General features: G+C 41.9%; 3 protein-coding genes across 3 annotated transcripts; 2 read left to right on the top strand and 1 right to left on the bottom strand.

Moving 5' to 3' along the window:
• Window positions 1-1,863: 1,863 nt before the first annotated feature.
• Window positions 1,864-3,319, bottom strand: LOC136944515 (apolipoprotein A-IV-like). Its single transcript, XM_067238314.1, has 4 exons — window positions 3,271-3,319; window positions 3,126-3,179; window positions 2,831-2,981; window positions 1,864-2,670 (listed from the first exon to the last, which is right to left on the bottom strand). Exons 2-4 carry the CDS (start codon window positions 3,163-3,165, stop codon window positions 2,094-2,096), a joined length of 768 nt encoding a protein of 255 aa, XP_067094415.1. The 5' UTR covers window positions 3,166-3,179; window positions 3,271-3,319; the 3' UTR covers window positions 1,864-2,093.
• A 1,979-nt stretch (window positions 3,320-5,298) lies between these two features.
• Window positions 5,299-7,025, top strand: LOC136944141 (apolipoprotein A-IV-like). The gene is made up of 4 exons (XM_067237768.1): window positions 5,299-5,330; window positions 5,448-5,501; window positions 5,686-5,836; window positions 5,937-7,025. Exons 2-4 carry the CDS (start codon window positions 5,462-5,464, stop codon window positions 6,511-6,513), a joined length of 768 nt encoding a protein of 255 aa, XP_067093869.1. The 5' UTR covers window positions 5,299-5,330; window positions 5,448-5,461; the 3' UTR covers window positions 6,514-7,025.
• A 3,198-nt stretch (window positions 7,026-10,223) lies between these two features.
• On the top strand, window positions 10,224-17,432 carry LOC136944590 (meprin A subunit beta-like). Its single transcript, XM_067238412.1, has 19 exons — window positions 10,224-10,235; window positions 10,632-10,724; window positions 10,887-10,905; window positions 11,717-11,770; window positions 11,865-11,902; window positions 12,085-12,163; window positions 12,291-12,408; window positions 12,500-12,678; window positions 12,786-13,004; window positions 13,255-13,401; window positions 13,489-13,530; window positions 13,738-13,782; window positions 13,854-14,069; window positions 14,219-14,671; window positions 14,868-15,056; window positions 15,636-15,750; window positions 16,011-16,091; window positions 16,350-16,391; window positions 16,716-17,432. Exons 1-19 carry the CDS (start codon window positions 10,224-10,226, stop codon window positions 16,777-16,779), a joined length of 2,205 nt encoding a protein of 734 aa, XP_067094513.1. The 3' UTR covers window positions 16,780-17,432.
• The last annotated feature ends 514 nt before the right edge of the window (window positions 17,433-17,946 follow it).

The raw sequence follows: 17,946 nt of genomic DNA, 5'->3' as shown, positions 1-17,946 counted from the left end.
CTTTCCGGAGTTTTCTTCAGGGTTAATTCACTGTACTTCAGTTTCTTAGGGGAGATTCAAGGGTCACTGGGAGAAGGGGCACACCGTAGGGTGACTATGAAGACTGCTGTTTAGAATACAACTTTTTTTGTAGACTTTGTAAGCTTTCGTTGCTTGAATAGCTGTATGTAGAGTTTGAGTTACTGTGAAAATAAGAAGTGAAAGATGACTGAAGCGTAATCATGACACTAGAACAGCAGGCAGAGACAGACAGACTCACGCACACACGCACACACGCACACACACACACACTTACACACACACACATGCATGCACACACACTTATGCACACACGCGCAATTACACAAACACATTTAGGCAGACATTTAGACAGACAGACACACTTTCCCAAAAACTCAGTTCCTCCTTGTGGCTGATGTGGTAACACCAAGGTAATGTCCACCAATGTTGGTGAGAGGGCACCAGCAGACAGTGAACGTTCATTACCTCAGTCAGGTCACCTACGTTCAGACTGTGGTCTGTGGTCAAATCTTTGTGCTGGGGGGAAATTATTCCTTCTCCTTTCAAATGAAGGGGTGATGTCACCCACCGCAGTTGTCTTGTTCAGCTGGGATGAGTGTTGAAATAGTGAGTGTACGTGTTATAGAGTGTGTTTACCCTTTTACTGCCTCAGTCATCTGCTTCTGAGTCAGGAATTATATCGCTGATTCGACTAGTCTGGACTTGACCTACCAAAACCATGTTTCCCATCCATCTTCTTATCCAGATAAAAACACTTTGTTGTCTTTTGATGTTATTGCAGTTCTACGTCCGTACAACTGTTCTAAATGGAAAGTTTCCAGGGTACATCTCTTACAGAGGAGATGCTTCTATTCAAACCAACATTCAAACGGTGTATAGTAAGAGCCTGTCGCCGTTATGGTCAGGGATCGGACACATCTGTTGAACTTAACAGCAGCTTGACAGGCTTCTCACATGCTCTCCTAGCTGGTCCCGAATGAAAACACAACGATTGGGGATCGAGAGGTCAGAAGGTCCTGGTCTAAGTGTGCTCTCTTCCCTGGTCGGGTGCAGAGATCGTATTCTAAAACCGTGTCGTGTTTGGAGGGTTGTGGAAGTAGAGAGGGGGTTAAGTGTGTTCCACGCCAGGACCCATTGGGGGGACAGGAATGTTGTTTGTCTCGAGGCGAGGCGACGTGGGTGAGACCTGGCAGCATGTGAAAGGAGGAGGTAGAAAAGAGAGATGAAGAAAGAAGGAGATGTTGTTCAGGCACACAGTCAGACATGCCTTGGCAAATTATAACATGTCCAGTCCTCAGTGCTTGATGTGGAGGATATCAGGGAGTGACAGGGCTGGGTAAAGACAAAACAGGACTGGTTGGTGTGTTGCATGAAACAGAGATTTGTTATATATTCTAAACCAACTTCTCCCGATCTCTTCGATCCTCTCAGAAATGTAAGGAGTTTACAAAATAAATAATAATACCTTTCTTCTCATTCACATTTGAGGGAATTATGAAGTGCCACTAGATGGCATACATTTTCCTCTGCTAAATGACCAGGCTTTTTTCTGGTGATGTGGTGATGTGTGTGTGGGAGACTAATATTTTAGTCTATTAAAGTCAAAATGTGACTTTAAAGACACATAGCATTCTGAACTGTAGCCTATTAGGATAGATTGGGTTAAGTTCATGCTGTCACACAATTGTCTTATTCAAGTTGGCTTGTTTGGACATTACAGTAAACACAGGTTATCCCCCTAGTATTAAAACTATCTGGAGAATGAGACGATACTAACTCAATATGTGAGTTGGAACTTCTTGTCCTAAAATAAATATTAATAAATATTCTATAAAATTATAATTATCGATATACATAACAGTCTTTTTTATTGAGTTTTATCCCAACATTTAGTAATACATCATGTAAAGAATTGGCGTACATTTTCAATTTAAAAAGAAGAAATGTTTAGCTTCTAAGTGGTTCAGTTTGTAAACTCAGCATCTTATTTTTTCACATACAGTGGGAATTGTGTTGGGACAATATCATTTGTCAGTGCCATTAGGATGAAACTGGAGTTTAAGATTACAGGTTTAGTTGGTGTTGGAGAAACTCTGGTAGAGGGAGGTGAGCTGGGCCTTCAGGTCCTGGGAATAGGGGTCCAGCTTCTCCCTCAGGTCCTCAGCATAGGGAGCCAGGCTCTGCTGCACCAGCTCTGCTCTCTGGGTCAGCTGGCTCTGGAGGTTCTCAGCCAGGGGGGCCACACTTTTCTGGAACTCCTGCAGACGTTGGTCGACTCTCTGCCTCAGCTCCTCAGTGTAGGGGCCCAGCTGGGCCTGCAGCTCCTTCACGCTCTGGTCCAGGTTGGTCTTCAGCTCCTCGCTCTTCTGCAGCAGGGTGGCTCTCAGGGCGTCTGAGTCCAGGGACTCTGCGTAAGGGGCCAGCTCCTGTTTCAGCTGCTCCACTGTCTGCTGGACCTGGCTGTTCATCTCCTCGATGAAGGGCTCCAGTGTCTCATGGGCCCTCGTGAGGTCACGGCTCAAACGCTGACTGATCTCCTCCACCTCCTGGGTAATCTGTGTCATCAGGTTCTTGGCCATAGGAGATACCCGTTTATGCAGGGAAACGCCGTACTTGTTGGCCAAGAGAACTGTGTTCGTCATGCGGGCACTTTAATAAAGAGGAGAGGGAGAATGGTAAGGAAAGATTAGGACAGGTTGGAAACAGTGAATCATTGTGCTAGATGTGTTAGAACCAACAGGGTTTCATATTGAACTTTCCATACTTTCATGACATTATCACATTATTCATCACAAGTCACATGACTTACTTAATATCCTGCCCAAAAGGACTCTTCCTGATTGTCTGGATGACATCATCTGCTGTACTGGTTACCTTGGCGACATGGTCCCAGAAGGCATCAGTCAGCTGTTCCAGCTGAGGCTTTGGCTCATCAGCGTAGAATAGGTTGGCATGGCAACCTGTAACAACAACACTTTCTTTTTTATGGTTCTTCTAAAACTTTTGAAAATACTTTTTGATACATCCTGCTTTCATAAACCTGTGGTCATTTGAATAATTTGTTATGACACCTTTTTTTATTTCCGTCATGCACACTTACTCACCTGTGAAAACAGCCAGTGCAAGCACCACAAGCAACTTCATAGTTATCTGTTACACTGTGAAGTAAGCAACAATAACATTGAAGTATGTTTTAATTTGATATACAGTATTTGGACAATGTCTATCGAAACGGACAGCCGAACTTACCTGTGTGAGTGTGCTGGTGAATCTGTCTATGCGTCCAGCCTCTGTATTGAGTGTGCTGTTAAAATGGTTTGGCATTTGAATATTTATACCTGATCATACAGTGATACTAAAGTCCAGGGGCCAACGCCTCGCTGTCAATCCGCCAGTTTGATAAAGCCACACACATACACACCACACACACACTTTCATCCACATATACAATAAAGTATATATATATTTTATATAGTAAATTATTTGGCTACTTTATATGTTATTTTATATTTTGTATTAGTATTAGGTAGACTTGTACCTTGAGTATAGTTAGACCAAATATTTAAGTTGTAGGATTACTATATGTTTAATGTTTGTACCTTCCTGCCAAAGTCAATTCCTTGTCTGTGCAAACTTTCATGGCGAATAAATCCCTTTCTGATTCTGATTCACCCACAGGCAGTGTGGACATTGGGAACGTGACTCAAGACAGAGTCTTTACATTGTGGCCCTTGTGAAATGTGACCCTTCATGGTGCTACATTACAACATAGAAAATATTTACATCAGGTCACACCAGGACATCACATACGTACTTTATAGTCAGTCTTCTGAGTCATCCCTGAAAAAGGTTTCTGTACAACGCTGAAATAAAACGAATACAGACTGCTTAATTTGAGGTGAGAAACGTTTTATTTTGCCTGGTGAAAAAGATGGTCCACATTAATTCCCAATCAAACTGATCTTTTTTTTACATGAAAAGGACCTTTGTCCAGACATACAGAACCCTCCTCTCTACCTGCCCTTGATATCAGAGCACGATTAGATACGACATGTCCAAATGTACTGGTTTGATGTCCTGCCAGTTGTTTCTAGTGCAACTGTGACCCAAACTGTTAAGTAACAAAGAGTTTCTAATTTATCTTGGTGTCAGTATTAAACCATCTCTACTATATGTTCCAGTTTCCTGCAGCCCCTCAACAAGGTATACAAAGAAAACATGTTTTTGTACAATTGTACAGATTTTCTTTCTCTCATGTATTTAACAGTCTAATATATGAATGTAAGCAGGGTAGAAGAAGCCAAACTTATTTCTTTGGAGAAGTTGTGGTGCTTAGGGTTTTTGTCTAACCTGTGTACAGTATGGTAGAATGTGTGAGGGATTTGATAAGTGATATAAGTTTGGGAGACTGGTCACAGGGCTGACTCACGATGAATTCCCCTGAATTGATTTTCCTTGAACTTCACTGAACTCACTATTATTAGCAGCAGGTGAATAAACACACACCCCTCACACACACCCCTCACACACACACACAACATGACACACACGTTACATGTCTTGTCCACAACGGCACAAGGCATCCCCTTTAAAATAAGTCTGGCGCTTAGACAATGATACAGACATGTCTGAAATATCAATCAAAGTTGCAGATATAAGTTTAATATCTAAATCAAAACCCCCGCGGCACAAATGAAGAGATGGAGGTGCTTCAGTCCAATCAGACGTGGAGTTTTCCCTTGCTTGGATTGACCCTCATTACAAAGTCCTGCTGGAGTGCAAGTGTCTCAGAGGTCATTTTGGTTAATCTACAGACCATCAGCATTGAAGTACGTGGATCATTGCCCTCTTCTAAATTACCTCTCCCGGGAAGGGCTCTTGTCACACTCAAATAGAAACAAATTGTTTCTATCAAAGTGAAGCGCACGAGAGCCACAGTTGAGGACTAGGGTTTCTAGGCTCAATTACCAACAATTTATAACATAAATACGACTAGATAACTGGAGGTGGAATTGGAAACACATTCAACACATTCGTATAAGTTCAATAAAGGACAGGCACTCTCCACAGTGTTTGTGTGTATGTCCTCGCGTGCGTGTGTGTGTGTGTTCATTGTTAGTCTTATGACAAAAGCCAGGAGTGGCCGAAGAAACAGGAGATTGTATTGACAACATGGCAGTCACTGCTGGACTTTAGTCACACAGCTACAACTCTTCTCCAGACTGCAGTATAAATACAGCGCTGTCCCAGTTTCACACATTCACTCACAACACTTGAATCAACTTCAATACACAGCAAAGAAGTTACTGGTGAGAACAACAATAATGCTTGATTTCAAACTGAGGATGTGAGGATATCAGGTGATTGATGTTTTAAATACTGAATAAGATCTTAAATAGAATTGGCTGTTTCTTTTTGTTTTTCAGAGAAGAACCTAATCATGAAAGTGTTTGTGGTGCTTGCGATCGTTGTGGTGTCTGGTAAGTAGCAAACAATAGATAATCGATTGATCGATTGGTTCTTGGTGTGCAGTATTTTCAGTGTTTCAGTTAAATTCAATACATTTGAAAATTATTTTTTTACGTACTCTTAAGTGCAAAATGGCACCTTGAGACAATCAACGCTGACTCTGAAACTCATTCTGACTATGGTCACACCCAACAGGTTGCCATGCCAACATCTTCTACGCTGATGAGCCAAAGCCCCAGCTGGAGCAGATGACCGATGCATTCTGGGACTACGTAGCCAAGGCAACCCAAACCGCCGAAGACACCATCCAGATGATCAGGAAGTCTCAGCTCGGACAGGATGTCAAGTGAGTCACGCGACTTGACATGTGCTTGTCATCACAGCGAGGGAACTCGATAAAGAATCCACAATGAATCATCTAACGAGTTCCCCTCATTCTTCTCTAGTGCCCGCATCACGGAGAGCACGGGGCTCGCTAACCAGTACGCTGTCACTCTTCAGGAACAGCTCCCACCTCTGGCCCAAGACCTGATGACCAAGATCACCCAGGAGGCAGAGGTGCTGAGAGAACGTCTGAGCCAAGACCTGACCATCGTCCGTGGGAAACTGGAGCCCGTCGCTGAAGACCTGAAGATCCAGGTCCAGCAGAGAGTGGAGCAGCTGAAACAGGAGCTGGCCCCTTACGCAGAGTCCCTGGACTCAGACGCCCTGAGAGCCACCCTGCTGCAGAAGAGCGAGGAGCTGAAGACCAACCTGGACCAGAGCGTGAAGGAGCTGCAGGCCCAGCTGGGCCCCTACACTGAGGAGCTGCAGCAAAAAGTGGACCTGCATCTGCAGGAGTTCCAGAAAAGTGTGGCCCCCCTGGCTGAGAACCTCCAGAGCCAGCTGACCCAGAGAGCAGAGCTGGTGCAGCAGAGCCTGGCTCCCTATGCTGAGGACCTGAGGGAGAAGCTGGACCCCTACGCCCAGGACCTGAAGGCCCAGCTCACCTCCCTCTACCAGAGTTTCTCCAACACCAACTAAACCTGGCACACCATCACCACTCTCCCCATTACTCTCTGAGTTTTGACGGCCTACTTGCAGTTCTTCCATCTAACTGTCTATAATGGTGGTCCGCCCTGCAAATTTTCATTTTCTGTACTGTAAAGCAACCTAATAGAAATGGGCATAGGCCTTGAATGTTATATTTATTGAATAGTACAATGTGTACACAGAAAACCAAACCTTTAAGCCTATCAAACATGTAAATATGTTTTACTTTATGCTGTGAAGTTTGAAAATATCCATGTTTTGTCATTTCATTAGTTTATAAGAAAAAATAAAGGGAACATACAAAAGCATAGTACATCATTGCATTCTATGGATCAAATAACCATGCCAACATGTCAACATCAGAGAAGAACTAGACTACATATTCGACAAAATGTCATGTGGAGTCATTCTCCTTCATTGCCGCTATTTTTTTTTTCTTAAAAAATATTTAAATGCAAACATGTCCATCTTGCTGGCTTGAATATTAAAGATTTTGACGACCTAGTCTCGGAAAGGTTTTTAGTGATATCGTTAGGCAAGAAACTGCTTCTAAAGTGTCTCCCAGTTCAGCCTACAATGTTGTCGTTTTTTTAAATAATTTTCTATAGTTTGAGTAGCTTCTTAGGCCTCTCCCAAGTCCTGACATGCCCTCTCTTTTTTACTCTCCTCCTTTGTCACAGTTCCGTCACACACCACATCAACAGGTTTAGCTAGGGACACACCATAAGCCGTTCACATGTTGGAGCTCGCAGGCGCTGCCACTCTAACTCTAGCTTAGCTGTCAGAGAGAGAGCACAAGACCCAGCACCTGAGATATAAGTTACTGTAAACCCCCAGAATGCACAATTACTAAAACAAACTAATTTGTAAAAAAGTACAAAAAAGTCTGGCCTTGCGTTGTCTTTTTTTGTGATGATCTGGAAAACAAGGAAAACAGTGAGCTTTTCAAAGTTATTCTTAAAGATCAATTTAGTAATACAGTAATATATTTTTTTGGATAAGAATTTGTTATTCTTAGATAAATGTTGTTCTATACAAACAATTCTTAGTATTACTAAACTAATTCCCCTACTCAAGCTGTGAGGAAACAGCCCCACTTTCTTTATGACTCTGTATAAAGTTATTGTTTATTGGTTTCAGTATGAGAAGTCTAGAAACACACCTGACACGTCACAACTCCATATTTGCCAGCATCCAGCGTGGAGGGGCATAGTCCACTGACAACACGACACACACACACACACACACACACACACACACACACACACACACACACACACACACACACACACACACACACAAAGGCCTCCTGGGTGACCCTGACACTCACAAGCAGACAGTAAAAGCAAAAGCAAAAACAAGCAACAAGTTACTTTCAAAGGCAGCAACAAAGTATGTAGTGGTGTTGACACTGTGTGCAGGAGAAATCTGAAAACAGAAAGATAATCCCCCAAAAAAGCATGTAATGTCAGAAGCATGTCAGAATATTGTGGAAAATCTTTGTTTTATTTTGCTTATTTTCCTTCAAGCCAGACTGGGCCTTGATGTATAAATACAGGAAGTGAGAGATGAAGAGTGTTAGAGAGAGAGGGAGAGAAGGAGAGAGAGAAGGAGAGAGATATGGCGAGAGAGAAGAAGAGAGAGAGGGAGAGAGAGAAGGAGAAAGAGAGGGAGAGAGAGAAGGGGAAAGAGGGAGAGAGAGAGAGAGAGAGAGAGAGAGAGAGAGAGAGAGAGAGAGAGAGGGAGGGAGGGAGGGAGGGAGGGAGAGAGAGAGAAAGAGAGGGATAGAAGGAGAGAGAGAGGGAGAGAGAGGGAGAGAGAGAGAGAGAGAGAGAGGAGAGAGAGAGAGAGAGAGAGAGAGAGAGAGAGAGAGAGAGAGAGAGAGAGAGAGAGAGAGAGAGAGAGAGAGAGAGAGAGAGAAAGAGAGAGAGATGGAGAGAGAAAGAGGGAGGGAGGGGGATAGAAGGAGAGAGAGGGGGAGAGAGAGAGGGATAGAAGGAGAGAGAAAGTTGGGAAGATGAGAGGACCCTACAGATACAGTGTCTGCATGCCTGCTGTGTCGAGGGTCTCTGGTGGATCTGGAGATAAAAGGGAGATAGGGAGATAAACATCACAAATGTGTATCTGTGTATATGTTTGTAATTTGTTTATTATTTTTCAACCCTAAAGCTACAATGTAACATGCAGGTCCTAGTTAGCTTTGGGACACATTGTTTTCTGATTACCCAGGGGTAGCGATTCACAGATGTTCCTAAGAATTATCTTGCTATTCAGTTGTCAAAGCTCTTAGAAATGAAAATCATTTCAGTTTATTACTCAGTCTCTAGTTGGGCTGTAGCTACTTGTGCCCTCTAGTGACTGTAACTGTGATTGAGAGATGTAGAGGAGGTGAAGGAAAGGAGAGAGGGGGTGAGGCGGGAGGAGAGGTGCGAGTACAGCACGGTGGCAGAGTATTTGGCTGCAGATCAAGAAATTGAAGGTTAAAATCCCCCCATGGACTATACATTGCAAAAATAGTATATAATGATCTAACTTAATCCAAAAGGATGAAGGTAGAGGGGAAGAATGGAAAGTGTGGTCATCAAGGGGCTCCAGAACCTACTAAATAATCGACAAAACGCACTAGTAGTTCACTTGCCCCACTTGAAATATGTTCCTATTACACAATGTCCCTTTTTTTCCTGTGATTCTCCACTTCAGCCTGTGATTCTCCACTTCAGCCTGTTGCTTTAAAAGACGCCGATCAGTTTAGGTATTTCGGCAGTTCAAAAATGTTGTCTCAGTATGAAAATTAACCGTCTGACACAACAGACAGGATACAGAATAATCCCCAACTTAAATATATGTTTCAACACTACAAAACAGAATGTTGTCTGGCGGTTAATTAAGTTGTAAAAAAAACATTTAACCTATGTAACTTTGCCATTCACCCTATAGTCTGCCTACAGTAGACCTATGTTTATTTGAAAGCTGTTGTAATCTAAAAGATCTAAAATTGCGTAATTAATTATAATAGTCTAAGTCAGCCTAGTGGTCTTCCATAGGACATGACATCGGATCTGACTCAGTGATATTGGTCCAAGGATTTGTTTTGGTGATCAACCATCAGTGATATCAAATTGTGATGTTGCTGCTGTTCATGATGAATAATAATGATGGTGGTGTCAGAATTTGGTGTCTCTTATTAGCGCTTAAGGTGAGACATATTATTAGTCTAAATAAAAATAAAAGCATTTACACTTTTTATGTCCTGCGGTCTATCATGTGCTAAATCTCATCTTCAGTTGGAATTTAGATTTACCGTGACCGTAAACAAGTTTGTGTTGTCTACTATAAACGTCTGAGAGGTTTTGTGTGGAACTATAGTAGGCCTACACAGGTTCACTATTCACCAACTAACACAGGCCTATAGGAAATGTGCCAATTATAAGCTTTTCTTTATATTTTTACATAAGAAAGTATGGGCGTTTATAGTTGAATAATCTCAGGGCTGTTGAACCGTGGCCTGTACTGGTTTGTGTTGGAACTCTGTGTCCACAAGTGTAGGCTACCTTTCTCAGGTTGATCATCATCTTAAAACTGACCGAATTAGTCTGAATTTAGTCAATCTGTAATGAGACAGTTTTGTATTTAGAGCAGGTCCAACACATATATTTTGTGGGTAGTCAAGCGTGTGACATTAGAACCTGTCCTCTTTCCACATGGCTTCCAATGTAAGTGGGAATAATTGTATTACAATGTCTTTATCCAAATGTATGACTTAGTTATGGCCTATGTGAGAGGATATGTGTACATGCATAATGTTTACACACAATACGTGCAAACTGCTGTTTTTAATGACACCCATTTAAATGGACACCAGGCTATTTAACAGGATAGGCTGGATCTTGGTATGTTCTTTAGACTGGCGTACCTCCCATCTCCACATCACAATTTTGTTACGGTTGTCAGGGACACAATCTATGACTTAACCACACAATGTACAGTCTCTATAGATGGTAATCCTCTGTTAGCGCTGACAAGTGGCAGGATTAAACAGATTGGGAGGAAACTTGAATATAAACAAGTAACAGGGCCAGAAGGACATCTCCTCATTGCTTATCCTCCAGTTGCTCCAGAACTATCATCTGTCAGAATCAATACAGACAATGTCTGTGTTCCTGTTACTCCTGGCTGCTCTGAAACAACAGATATGTGCTATGGTAAGAAGTGGTCTCACTCTATTCCTAATTTACTTTATTATTTCATTAGTTCCACCAGTGTGCAGATGGCTTATCCTTATACTTATGCATTTGTACTGAATGTGGTGTCCCTTTTGAGTTCATCAGTGTTCATGGTGTCGGTGTGTTTTGCATGTTTCACAGCCAACAGCTTCAATAGGAGGTACAGTAGCCTATAAAATCTATTGAATCAAAAAGTTTTAGACTAAAACTAACGGTTGTAACATAATCAAAACATCATGGTTTGTCTGGCAAGTCAGGCTAACAATGCGCAGTGGGCTACCTGGGGTTTTTCGGATTCTTTACATGATTGAGGGGAGTCAGGTGGCTGAGCGGTTAGGGAATCGGGCTAGTAATCTGAAGGTTGCCAGTTCGATTCTCGGCTGTGTCAAATTACGTTGTGTCCTTGGGCAAGGCACTTCACCCTACTTGCCTCGGGGGGTATGTCCCTGTACTTACTGTAAGTCGCTCTAGATAAGAGCGTCTGCAAAACAAAAAAAAAGACAATGTAAATGATTTTGGAGATCAAAGACGATTACTGATGCCTAAGGCCCCGTTTAAACTTGGTTTTAAAATGTGTTTGGGTGATCCGAACACCAGTGTGCGGCCGAGACATTCCCCTTCACACAGCAGGTGTGAAGGGGAATACGAAAGACATATCACTAGGCTAGCTAAGAAAACAAAGGTTTCAAGAATTTGTATGGGATACTACAATTGTTGAGATTGACATGGCAAAGTAATTTGTGACATGCAAATGAGCGTTTACACAACTTTTTTAGACCACCTCGCAGGTGTTTTTTTTACTCGTCAGGGTTTTTTTGCTCAAGACGAAGCATTTTAAAACCAAGAAGGCTAAACGGGGTCTTACATTACTGTACCAACGACACAGTAACTCCGTACTCTCACACTCACCCTATTAGACGAGAAATTAATCCAAGTGAGTAATACTTTTTTTTTACACTCTTTGTCTATAGACGTTGACGGCCAGGAGAATGAAAGATACCTGGACATTTATGATATCAACAAAGGTAAATGTCAGAGAACTAACTGTGTGTAGTAAAAAAACACTGCCTTCCAAACTCCCTGCTTGTGACACAGTGAATGGCATTTTCCAACACTCAGGTCTTGATCTGCATGAGGGTGACATACTGCTGAAGTCTGTAAGTAGGCCTATATATTTTCAATGTAATGTAGCTTTATAAATCCTGCTAAACCATTAGCCTATGATCGTGCAGCCAGACAGACAGATCAATGACAAAACAGTGATTTACCACTTCAGTTGTTGTCCCACAGAGCTCTAAGGAATTTGTTTGTGTTCCATATGACATGTGTTTCTTCACAGGAAAATTTAAGGAACGTCATTCTTGGGGACCAGTACCGATGGGACACCCCAGTCCCCTATGTTTTGGAACCCAGTCTTGGTAAGGCATCTGAAATGGTTCTCTGTGTAGCTTAATCACGGACACTGTTTTCCTAACAAGACGCCCCATGGTTTGTAATTCATCTTTCCCAGCGCAAAGATGTGTTATTGTGTTACTGTATGGATAGATGTCAATGCAAAAGGAGTAATCCTACGAGCCATGGAGCAGATTCGCCTGAGAACATGCGTGGACTTCAAGCCTCGCGACACTGAGCCCAACTACATCTCCGTGGTCAAGAACGAGGGGTAGGATGCCAGTACCTGTCAAATAAGTTTGGTCTTACTACCAATACTCTGTCTCCTTCCCTTCCTGATGACTTTGTTTGGTTTTCCTAAGATGTTATTCCTATGTTGGTAATCAACGATGGGGCAGCCAAACCCTGTCGATTGGTCAGTGGTGCGACCAGCATGCCACTGTGGAGCATGAGTTCCTTCATGCTCTGGGATTATGGCACGAGCAGTCCAGATACGACAGAGATGACTATGTGTCTATCATCTGGGACCACATTGAAAAAGGTGTCTATTCTTTTCAGTTCTAGAATTCAGTGTTTCACTTCAAGCGAGGAAGAAACGGTTATATTTCTTGCAATAACTAAAAAACATTCAAACATCTCACTATTCAGAAAGGCAGCACAATTTTGACAAACAAAGTGCAAGTCAAACCACCACCCTAGGAACTCTATATGACTACAACTCAGTGATGCACTATGGCAAAGATGCCTTTACCAACGGCAACGGATCCACCATCATCACTCTTCAGTCCGAGTTCCAGGATGTGATCGGCCAACGCCTGGAAATGAGCCCCAACGACGTCCTGAAGATAAACCTGCTTTATAATTGCAGTAGGCTAAGTTAAATATTTATATTTAATCAGTAAAATTACTGCTGTACACGGTAATGTTAGTGTCATTAGGTCATAAAAATACGAATACACTATATGGGCATTGCAGAAGTGTATCTCATAGAGTTTTAAACAATGGAGAATTGTGGTGTGCTTGGAGGGCCTTGGCAGTTTACCTTGGTCACCATTCACCTTCTATCCCCTGGTGTGTTGGCTGATTTGTGAGTAGTGCTCTTTTTTTCATCATGAAGAATCTGCAGTTACCTTCATGGAGTCCTGCAGTTTTGACAGTATGTGTAGCATGACCCTTTGTGCCAGGGGCAATGCCAGCTGGGAGAGGGTTAGCAGTGCCCAGGGTGGGCCTGCTTCAGATCACACCCATCAGGGGGTGCTAGAGGGTAGGTTAGCAAGAAAAAATTTATACAAATACTTGGACCATTTTTATCCTTCTGTGGTGCTTCATATTAAAGTACTGTCCTTTGCAGCCAGAACAGCCATGCCTGGATACAACTCTTCTCTCTACAACAGTAAGTATTATTTTATCATATATATGTATATTTGTATTATACTTCCTCTCTTGCTTTGATTTTGTATCTCACAAATGCTGCTCCAAATGTTATGGATAACAGCACAACCTATTGGATGGGTCAGTTATTTACTAAATAATTTGATCCGACAAAATGATCCGGCCCTTTTTCTGCCAAACTATGGATTTTACTTTATATGTTTTACAGAGACAAACCCTGTTCTTGAAAACAAGACCTCAATCCATCAAAATGGTGAGTCAATTTGTTTTATAAAGACGTATTACACATTAATACTGAGTTATAACCCTGACTTATTTTTGCAGATAGCGTCGGCTTTTTCATGCACTACAGCACGGCTTTGGTCAGAGAGGGAGAGGGAGCCAAGATGCAGAGCAGGACTATGATGCCTGTCAGGTCATTCCAGTGTCTACAGTTCTACTACTTTCACAGCGGGGGCACCCAAGACCTGCTCAACATCTGGCTTAGGGAATACAGAGATGGTCCAAATGAAGCCATCCACCTCATGGGCCAGATCACAGGTGAGGATAATGTTGAATGTCTTTGAAGTCCTGCTAAGTTAAAATGGTTTTGCGATTTGGTTTCTTTCGTCATTCCTCTCTGTCTCTCTTGATCCTAACCGACCTCTCTTTCTATCTTTCCTTCTCTCCAAACCTTGCTACTCTCCCAGGTCCACCATTGAACCGCTGGCAGCTGCACCACGTGCCTCTGAACGCCCACGGAACCTTCCAGGTGGAGTTTGAGGTGCGTAAAGGAGCCGGAATCTCTACTGGAGGTTTCTCCATAGACGACATCAACCTGTCAGAGACCGAGTGTCCACATCACGTGTGGCAAATACCAAACTTCGATCACGCCCTGACAACCAGTGAGGTGGGCACGATTCTGAAGAGTCCCAGGTTCTACTCTGCGGAGGGCTACGGGATCCAGTTGTTCGTACAACTCAACTCCGAATACTTTGGGCTCTTCTTCCGCCTGGTGTCCGGTCCCTATGACGACCAGCTCCAGTGGCCTTGTCCTTGGAGGCAGATGACTGTCCAGGTCCTGGACCAGAACCCTCAGATCCAACAGCGCATGTCCAAGCAGATTAGCATCACCACTGACCCCGAACGCACTTTTACTACCAGTATGTACAAAAGATGTGTCCGGTTTCACAGTTGGTTGAACACACACAAGACACTGGAAAATCAATCAAGTATTAATGTTGTTCTGAGTGCTTGAAACAATACCAAACTTGTATGTTGCTCTTTTGAAATAAGTATTTTGCCCGTATTGTATATTAACACAAATGTTTCCCTTCTCTTCTCCAACATAACATCCAGGCAAAGGCGATACATTGTTTTACTGGGACAAACCCCAAAAGTTTGGATTTCAGCTTGTTGACTCCAGCACTGACTCCTTTTACTACGCCGGCCCTAACCTTGGCTATCGTAACGTCCTGTCTTACAATGCACTCTGGTCAGGAAGCTTTATGAAGGGGGGTGATGTCTTCTTTCTACTAAGCTTTGATGGTAGGCATCTACATCTGAGCATGCTCCAATATATTGAGCGGGATTTACATTTACATTTAGTCATTTAGCAGACGCTCTTATCCAGAGCGACTTACAGTAAGTACAGGGACATTCCCCCGAGGCAAGTAGGGTGAAGTGCCTTGCCCAAGGACACAACGTCAGTTGGAATGACCGGGAATCGAACTGGCAACCTTCGGATTACTAGCCCGATTCCCTCACCACTCAGCCACCTGACTCTGTTTTGTCATAAACCATCCTGTCAGTTTATGTCCCCTGTATGTTTCCATGGTGAAGGAGTAGTGACTGACTAATTTCTTTGTCTTTTGTGCTGTCTGGACAAGTTAAATTGTCACATATTACATGTCACTCTGCTATCCTTATGAATCAATAACCTTTAACGGCAGGTTTTCTGTGTAATCCAGCAGGTAAGTTGGTTTATAACACAGTTTCTTTACTGTTTAGATCAAAACCACGGTACTCATCTTGAAAATACACCTTTGGACTGGGACTGAGTTAGCTTCACTGTGAAAACTATATTGAACTATAAATAACATGTGGCTGACACGTTTTGTATACCAGATATATCAAGTCTTCATATGAACCGGTCAGATCTTCCCAATCCTCGCCTGAAGACTGACTTCCGTCATTTGTCACAGAGTGACAGAGCAGATGAAGAGATGTGCTTGAACCAACTGTGAGAAACCTATACATGTTAACTGTTACAAGACCAGACATTAAGACACAACAGACCCCAATTGAACATACAGACAGGATATGTACAGTAGGCACTATAAGCAGACTATTGTAAAAAGCTATCAGGCTCAGGCATAAGAGAACCACACATTAGACATACAAATGTACAATGTACACTGTAGGTTTTAAAGACAAGACACACGTTTAGAAGTTGACACACAGTTAAGATGTTGCTCAGCAACAATATCCCCTTTTTGACAGGGGCAGGACTGCATCATCATCAACAACATCAGCTACTGAGGCAGTAACATCATCTATAACAGTAACATCATCTATAACCAGGTATGTTTGCTCTCTTGCTTGTTGCTGTTTGACTCTAGAAATGTGTGAGTCTACTACAAAACTATTTCTAAACGACAATAGTCACTCTAAGTAGACAATTGTAAGAAGCTATCAGACCATGCATGTAAAATCCACACATGACACACACAAATGCATAAATCGACTATGTACAGTGAAATCTTTAGGTTTGAAGACAAGACATACATTTATAGGTTGACACATTGAGAGAGCTCACCAACAATTTCACCTGTTTGACAGAGGCATCACTGGGACTCAGGCAGTAACATCATCTGCAGCCAGGTATGTCTCCTGTCTGGTTTTAATGTGGGAGTTGATAACAACATTATTCTTACAGTAAACCCGGAAACCAATTTTGTCAAACAGGTTCTGAAAATATTTATTAGACAAGGCCATTTTAAACACCAATAAATAAACACTGTCCAGATTCATGCTGTGTTATGTAACAATATTTTTGCAGTTTTCGTAAGCTAGCTCTCAATCTCTCACCACCCACACAAAATCATACGTATACTTTTGAATTTCACAGTTTTTTGGATTTTAATGAATGGTTAATTTGTAACTTACTATAAACTATCCCATAACCTTACCAGTACTTGTTTATAGTTTATTCACAGATGTTGTACTTCTCCTTCTGGTTTTCCTTATGGCCTTGCCACTACCCTGCTGACCCATGTTCTGAGACCACAGAGAAACTCAGAACACATCCAGCCAGAGATAAAACACTGGCTTTTGTTTTCTTTGTTTGAGCTATATGAGAGTTTGAGGTATATTAGAGTGTAATGTCAAATCTGGTGTTTTACTGTCTTTGCTTCATAGACATGAACATGTTAGATCACAAATCTTCCAAAGAGTTGTTGTGAAATCATGGAAAATCATGTTAGTAATGGAGTGAAGTGAAGCATCAGTCGGCAATTCTTTTTAGTGACTGGATTTGTTCTGAAACCTCTTGATGAGAATCATAAGAGGGCTCTAGAACTGTGTAGGACTAGCAAACAGACAGCTTCATGATGTGGAAACTGAGGTTTGGTTGGTCAGAAGCCTCAATCATGTTTGTTTTCACCATATACTGAGGTGTGGAGACACATGCTTGTCACGCTCAGACAAGATAGGGTCTCTCCATGACAATTGTTCTCACAGAAATGTCACTGATGCGATCACTGCAGATGCATTCCATGTCTACACATAATTGTGCAGATACAGAAAAGCTGGAAAAACCTGCTGAACTCAGGGTCATGAGACATCTGAAGAAGCTCCTGTTTGTATAATTTGTTTTAACGATACACCTAGGGCTTACTTAACATTAGCAAATATATTTGGAATGGACAAAATGTTCCTCGTTGTGAATCATATATAAGAAAATGCTGACGTTGTAATAAACGTGATATTATTAAGAATTTGATGAGATTGTGTTGGCGATATGTGTAATTGAAGTTGAAAGGTCAAGATTGGGAACATGGTTAAGTGAAGATTTTATAGTTATATAATAATAAGTAATAAGTTTATAATTGTGTTTTTTATACTTTTAAAACCCTGGATCACTATCATTTTATTGTAAAATGTTTTTTGTTTTTTTTAAGACCTATATAATCATCTATAAACAGCATAAGAGTAGTTTAATGGTCGCTTAAAACCTTTTAGAAAATTTTGTGAGATTTTGTTTAAGAAAATGCAAGGAAATAAAATGGAAATAAAATATTTGTGACATGAATTTATGAAATCACAAGACATGTTTTCTAGACAAGTTTTCGCAGTAAGACAATGGCCGGGTTTCCCAGATTCGTTAAGAAGCTTCTTAACGAATCTGGGAAACCCGGACAATATCTGTTCCATGCTG

Source organism: Osmerus mordax, chromosome 6, assembly GCF_038355195.1.
Source record: "Osmerus mordax isolate fOsmMor3 chromosome 6, fOsmMor3.pri, whole genome shotgun sequence".
In the NCBI taxonomy this organism is placed as follows: Eukaryota; Metazoa; Chordata; class Actinopteri; order Osmeriformes; family Osmeridae; genus Osmerus; species Osmerus mordax.
This window is presented reverse-complemented; position numbering and strand designations above follow the sequence as displayed.

What these genes read in the sequence shown, in the direction of transcription:
- LOC136944141 (XM_067237768.1), top strand. Translation starts at nt 5,462, where the DNA reads ATGAAAGTGTTTGTGGTGCTTGCGATCGTTGTGGTGTCTG. An exon ending in TGCGATCGTTGTGGTGTCTG is followed by an intron (nt 5,502 to 5,685) that starts GTAAGTAGCAAA and finishes CACACCCAACAG; the next exon opens with GTTGCCATGCCAACATCTTC. An exon ending in CAGCTCGGACAGGATGTCAA is followed by an intron (nt 5,837 to 5,936) that starts GTGAGTCACGCG and finishes ATTCTTCTCTAG; the next exon opens with TGCCCGCATCACGGAGAGCA.
- LOC136944515 (XM_067238314.1), bottom strand. Translation starts at nt 3,165, where the DNA reads ATGAAGTTGCTTGTGGTGCTTGCACTGGCTGTTTTCACAG. An exon ending in TGCACTGGCTGTTTTCACAG is followed by an intron (nt 2,982 to 3,125) that starts GTGAGTAAGTGT and finishes TTGTTGTTACAG; the next exon opens with GTTGCCATGCCAACCTATTC. An exon ending in CCTTTTGGGCAGGATATTAA is followed by an intron (nt 2,671 to 2,830) that starts GTAAGTCATGTG and finishes TCTTTATTAAAG; the next exon opens with TGCCCGCATGACGAACACAG.
- LOC136944590 (XM_067238412.1), top strand. An exon ending in CAACTCTTCTCTCTACAACA is followed by an intron (nt 13,531 to 13,737) that starts GTAAGTATTATT and finishes TATGTTTTACAG; the next exon opens with AGACAAACCCTGTTCTTGAA. An exon ending in GAGATGTGCTTGAACCAACT is followed by an intron (nt 15,751 to 16,010) that starts GTGAGAAACCTA and finishes CCTTTTTGACAG; the next exon opens with GGGCAGGACTGCATCATCAT.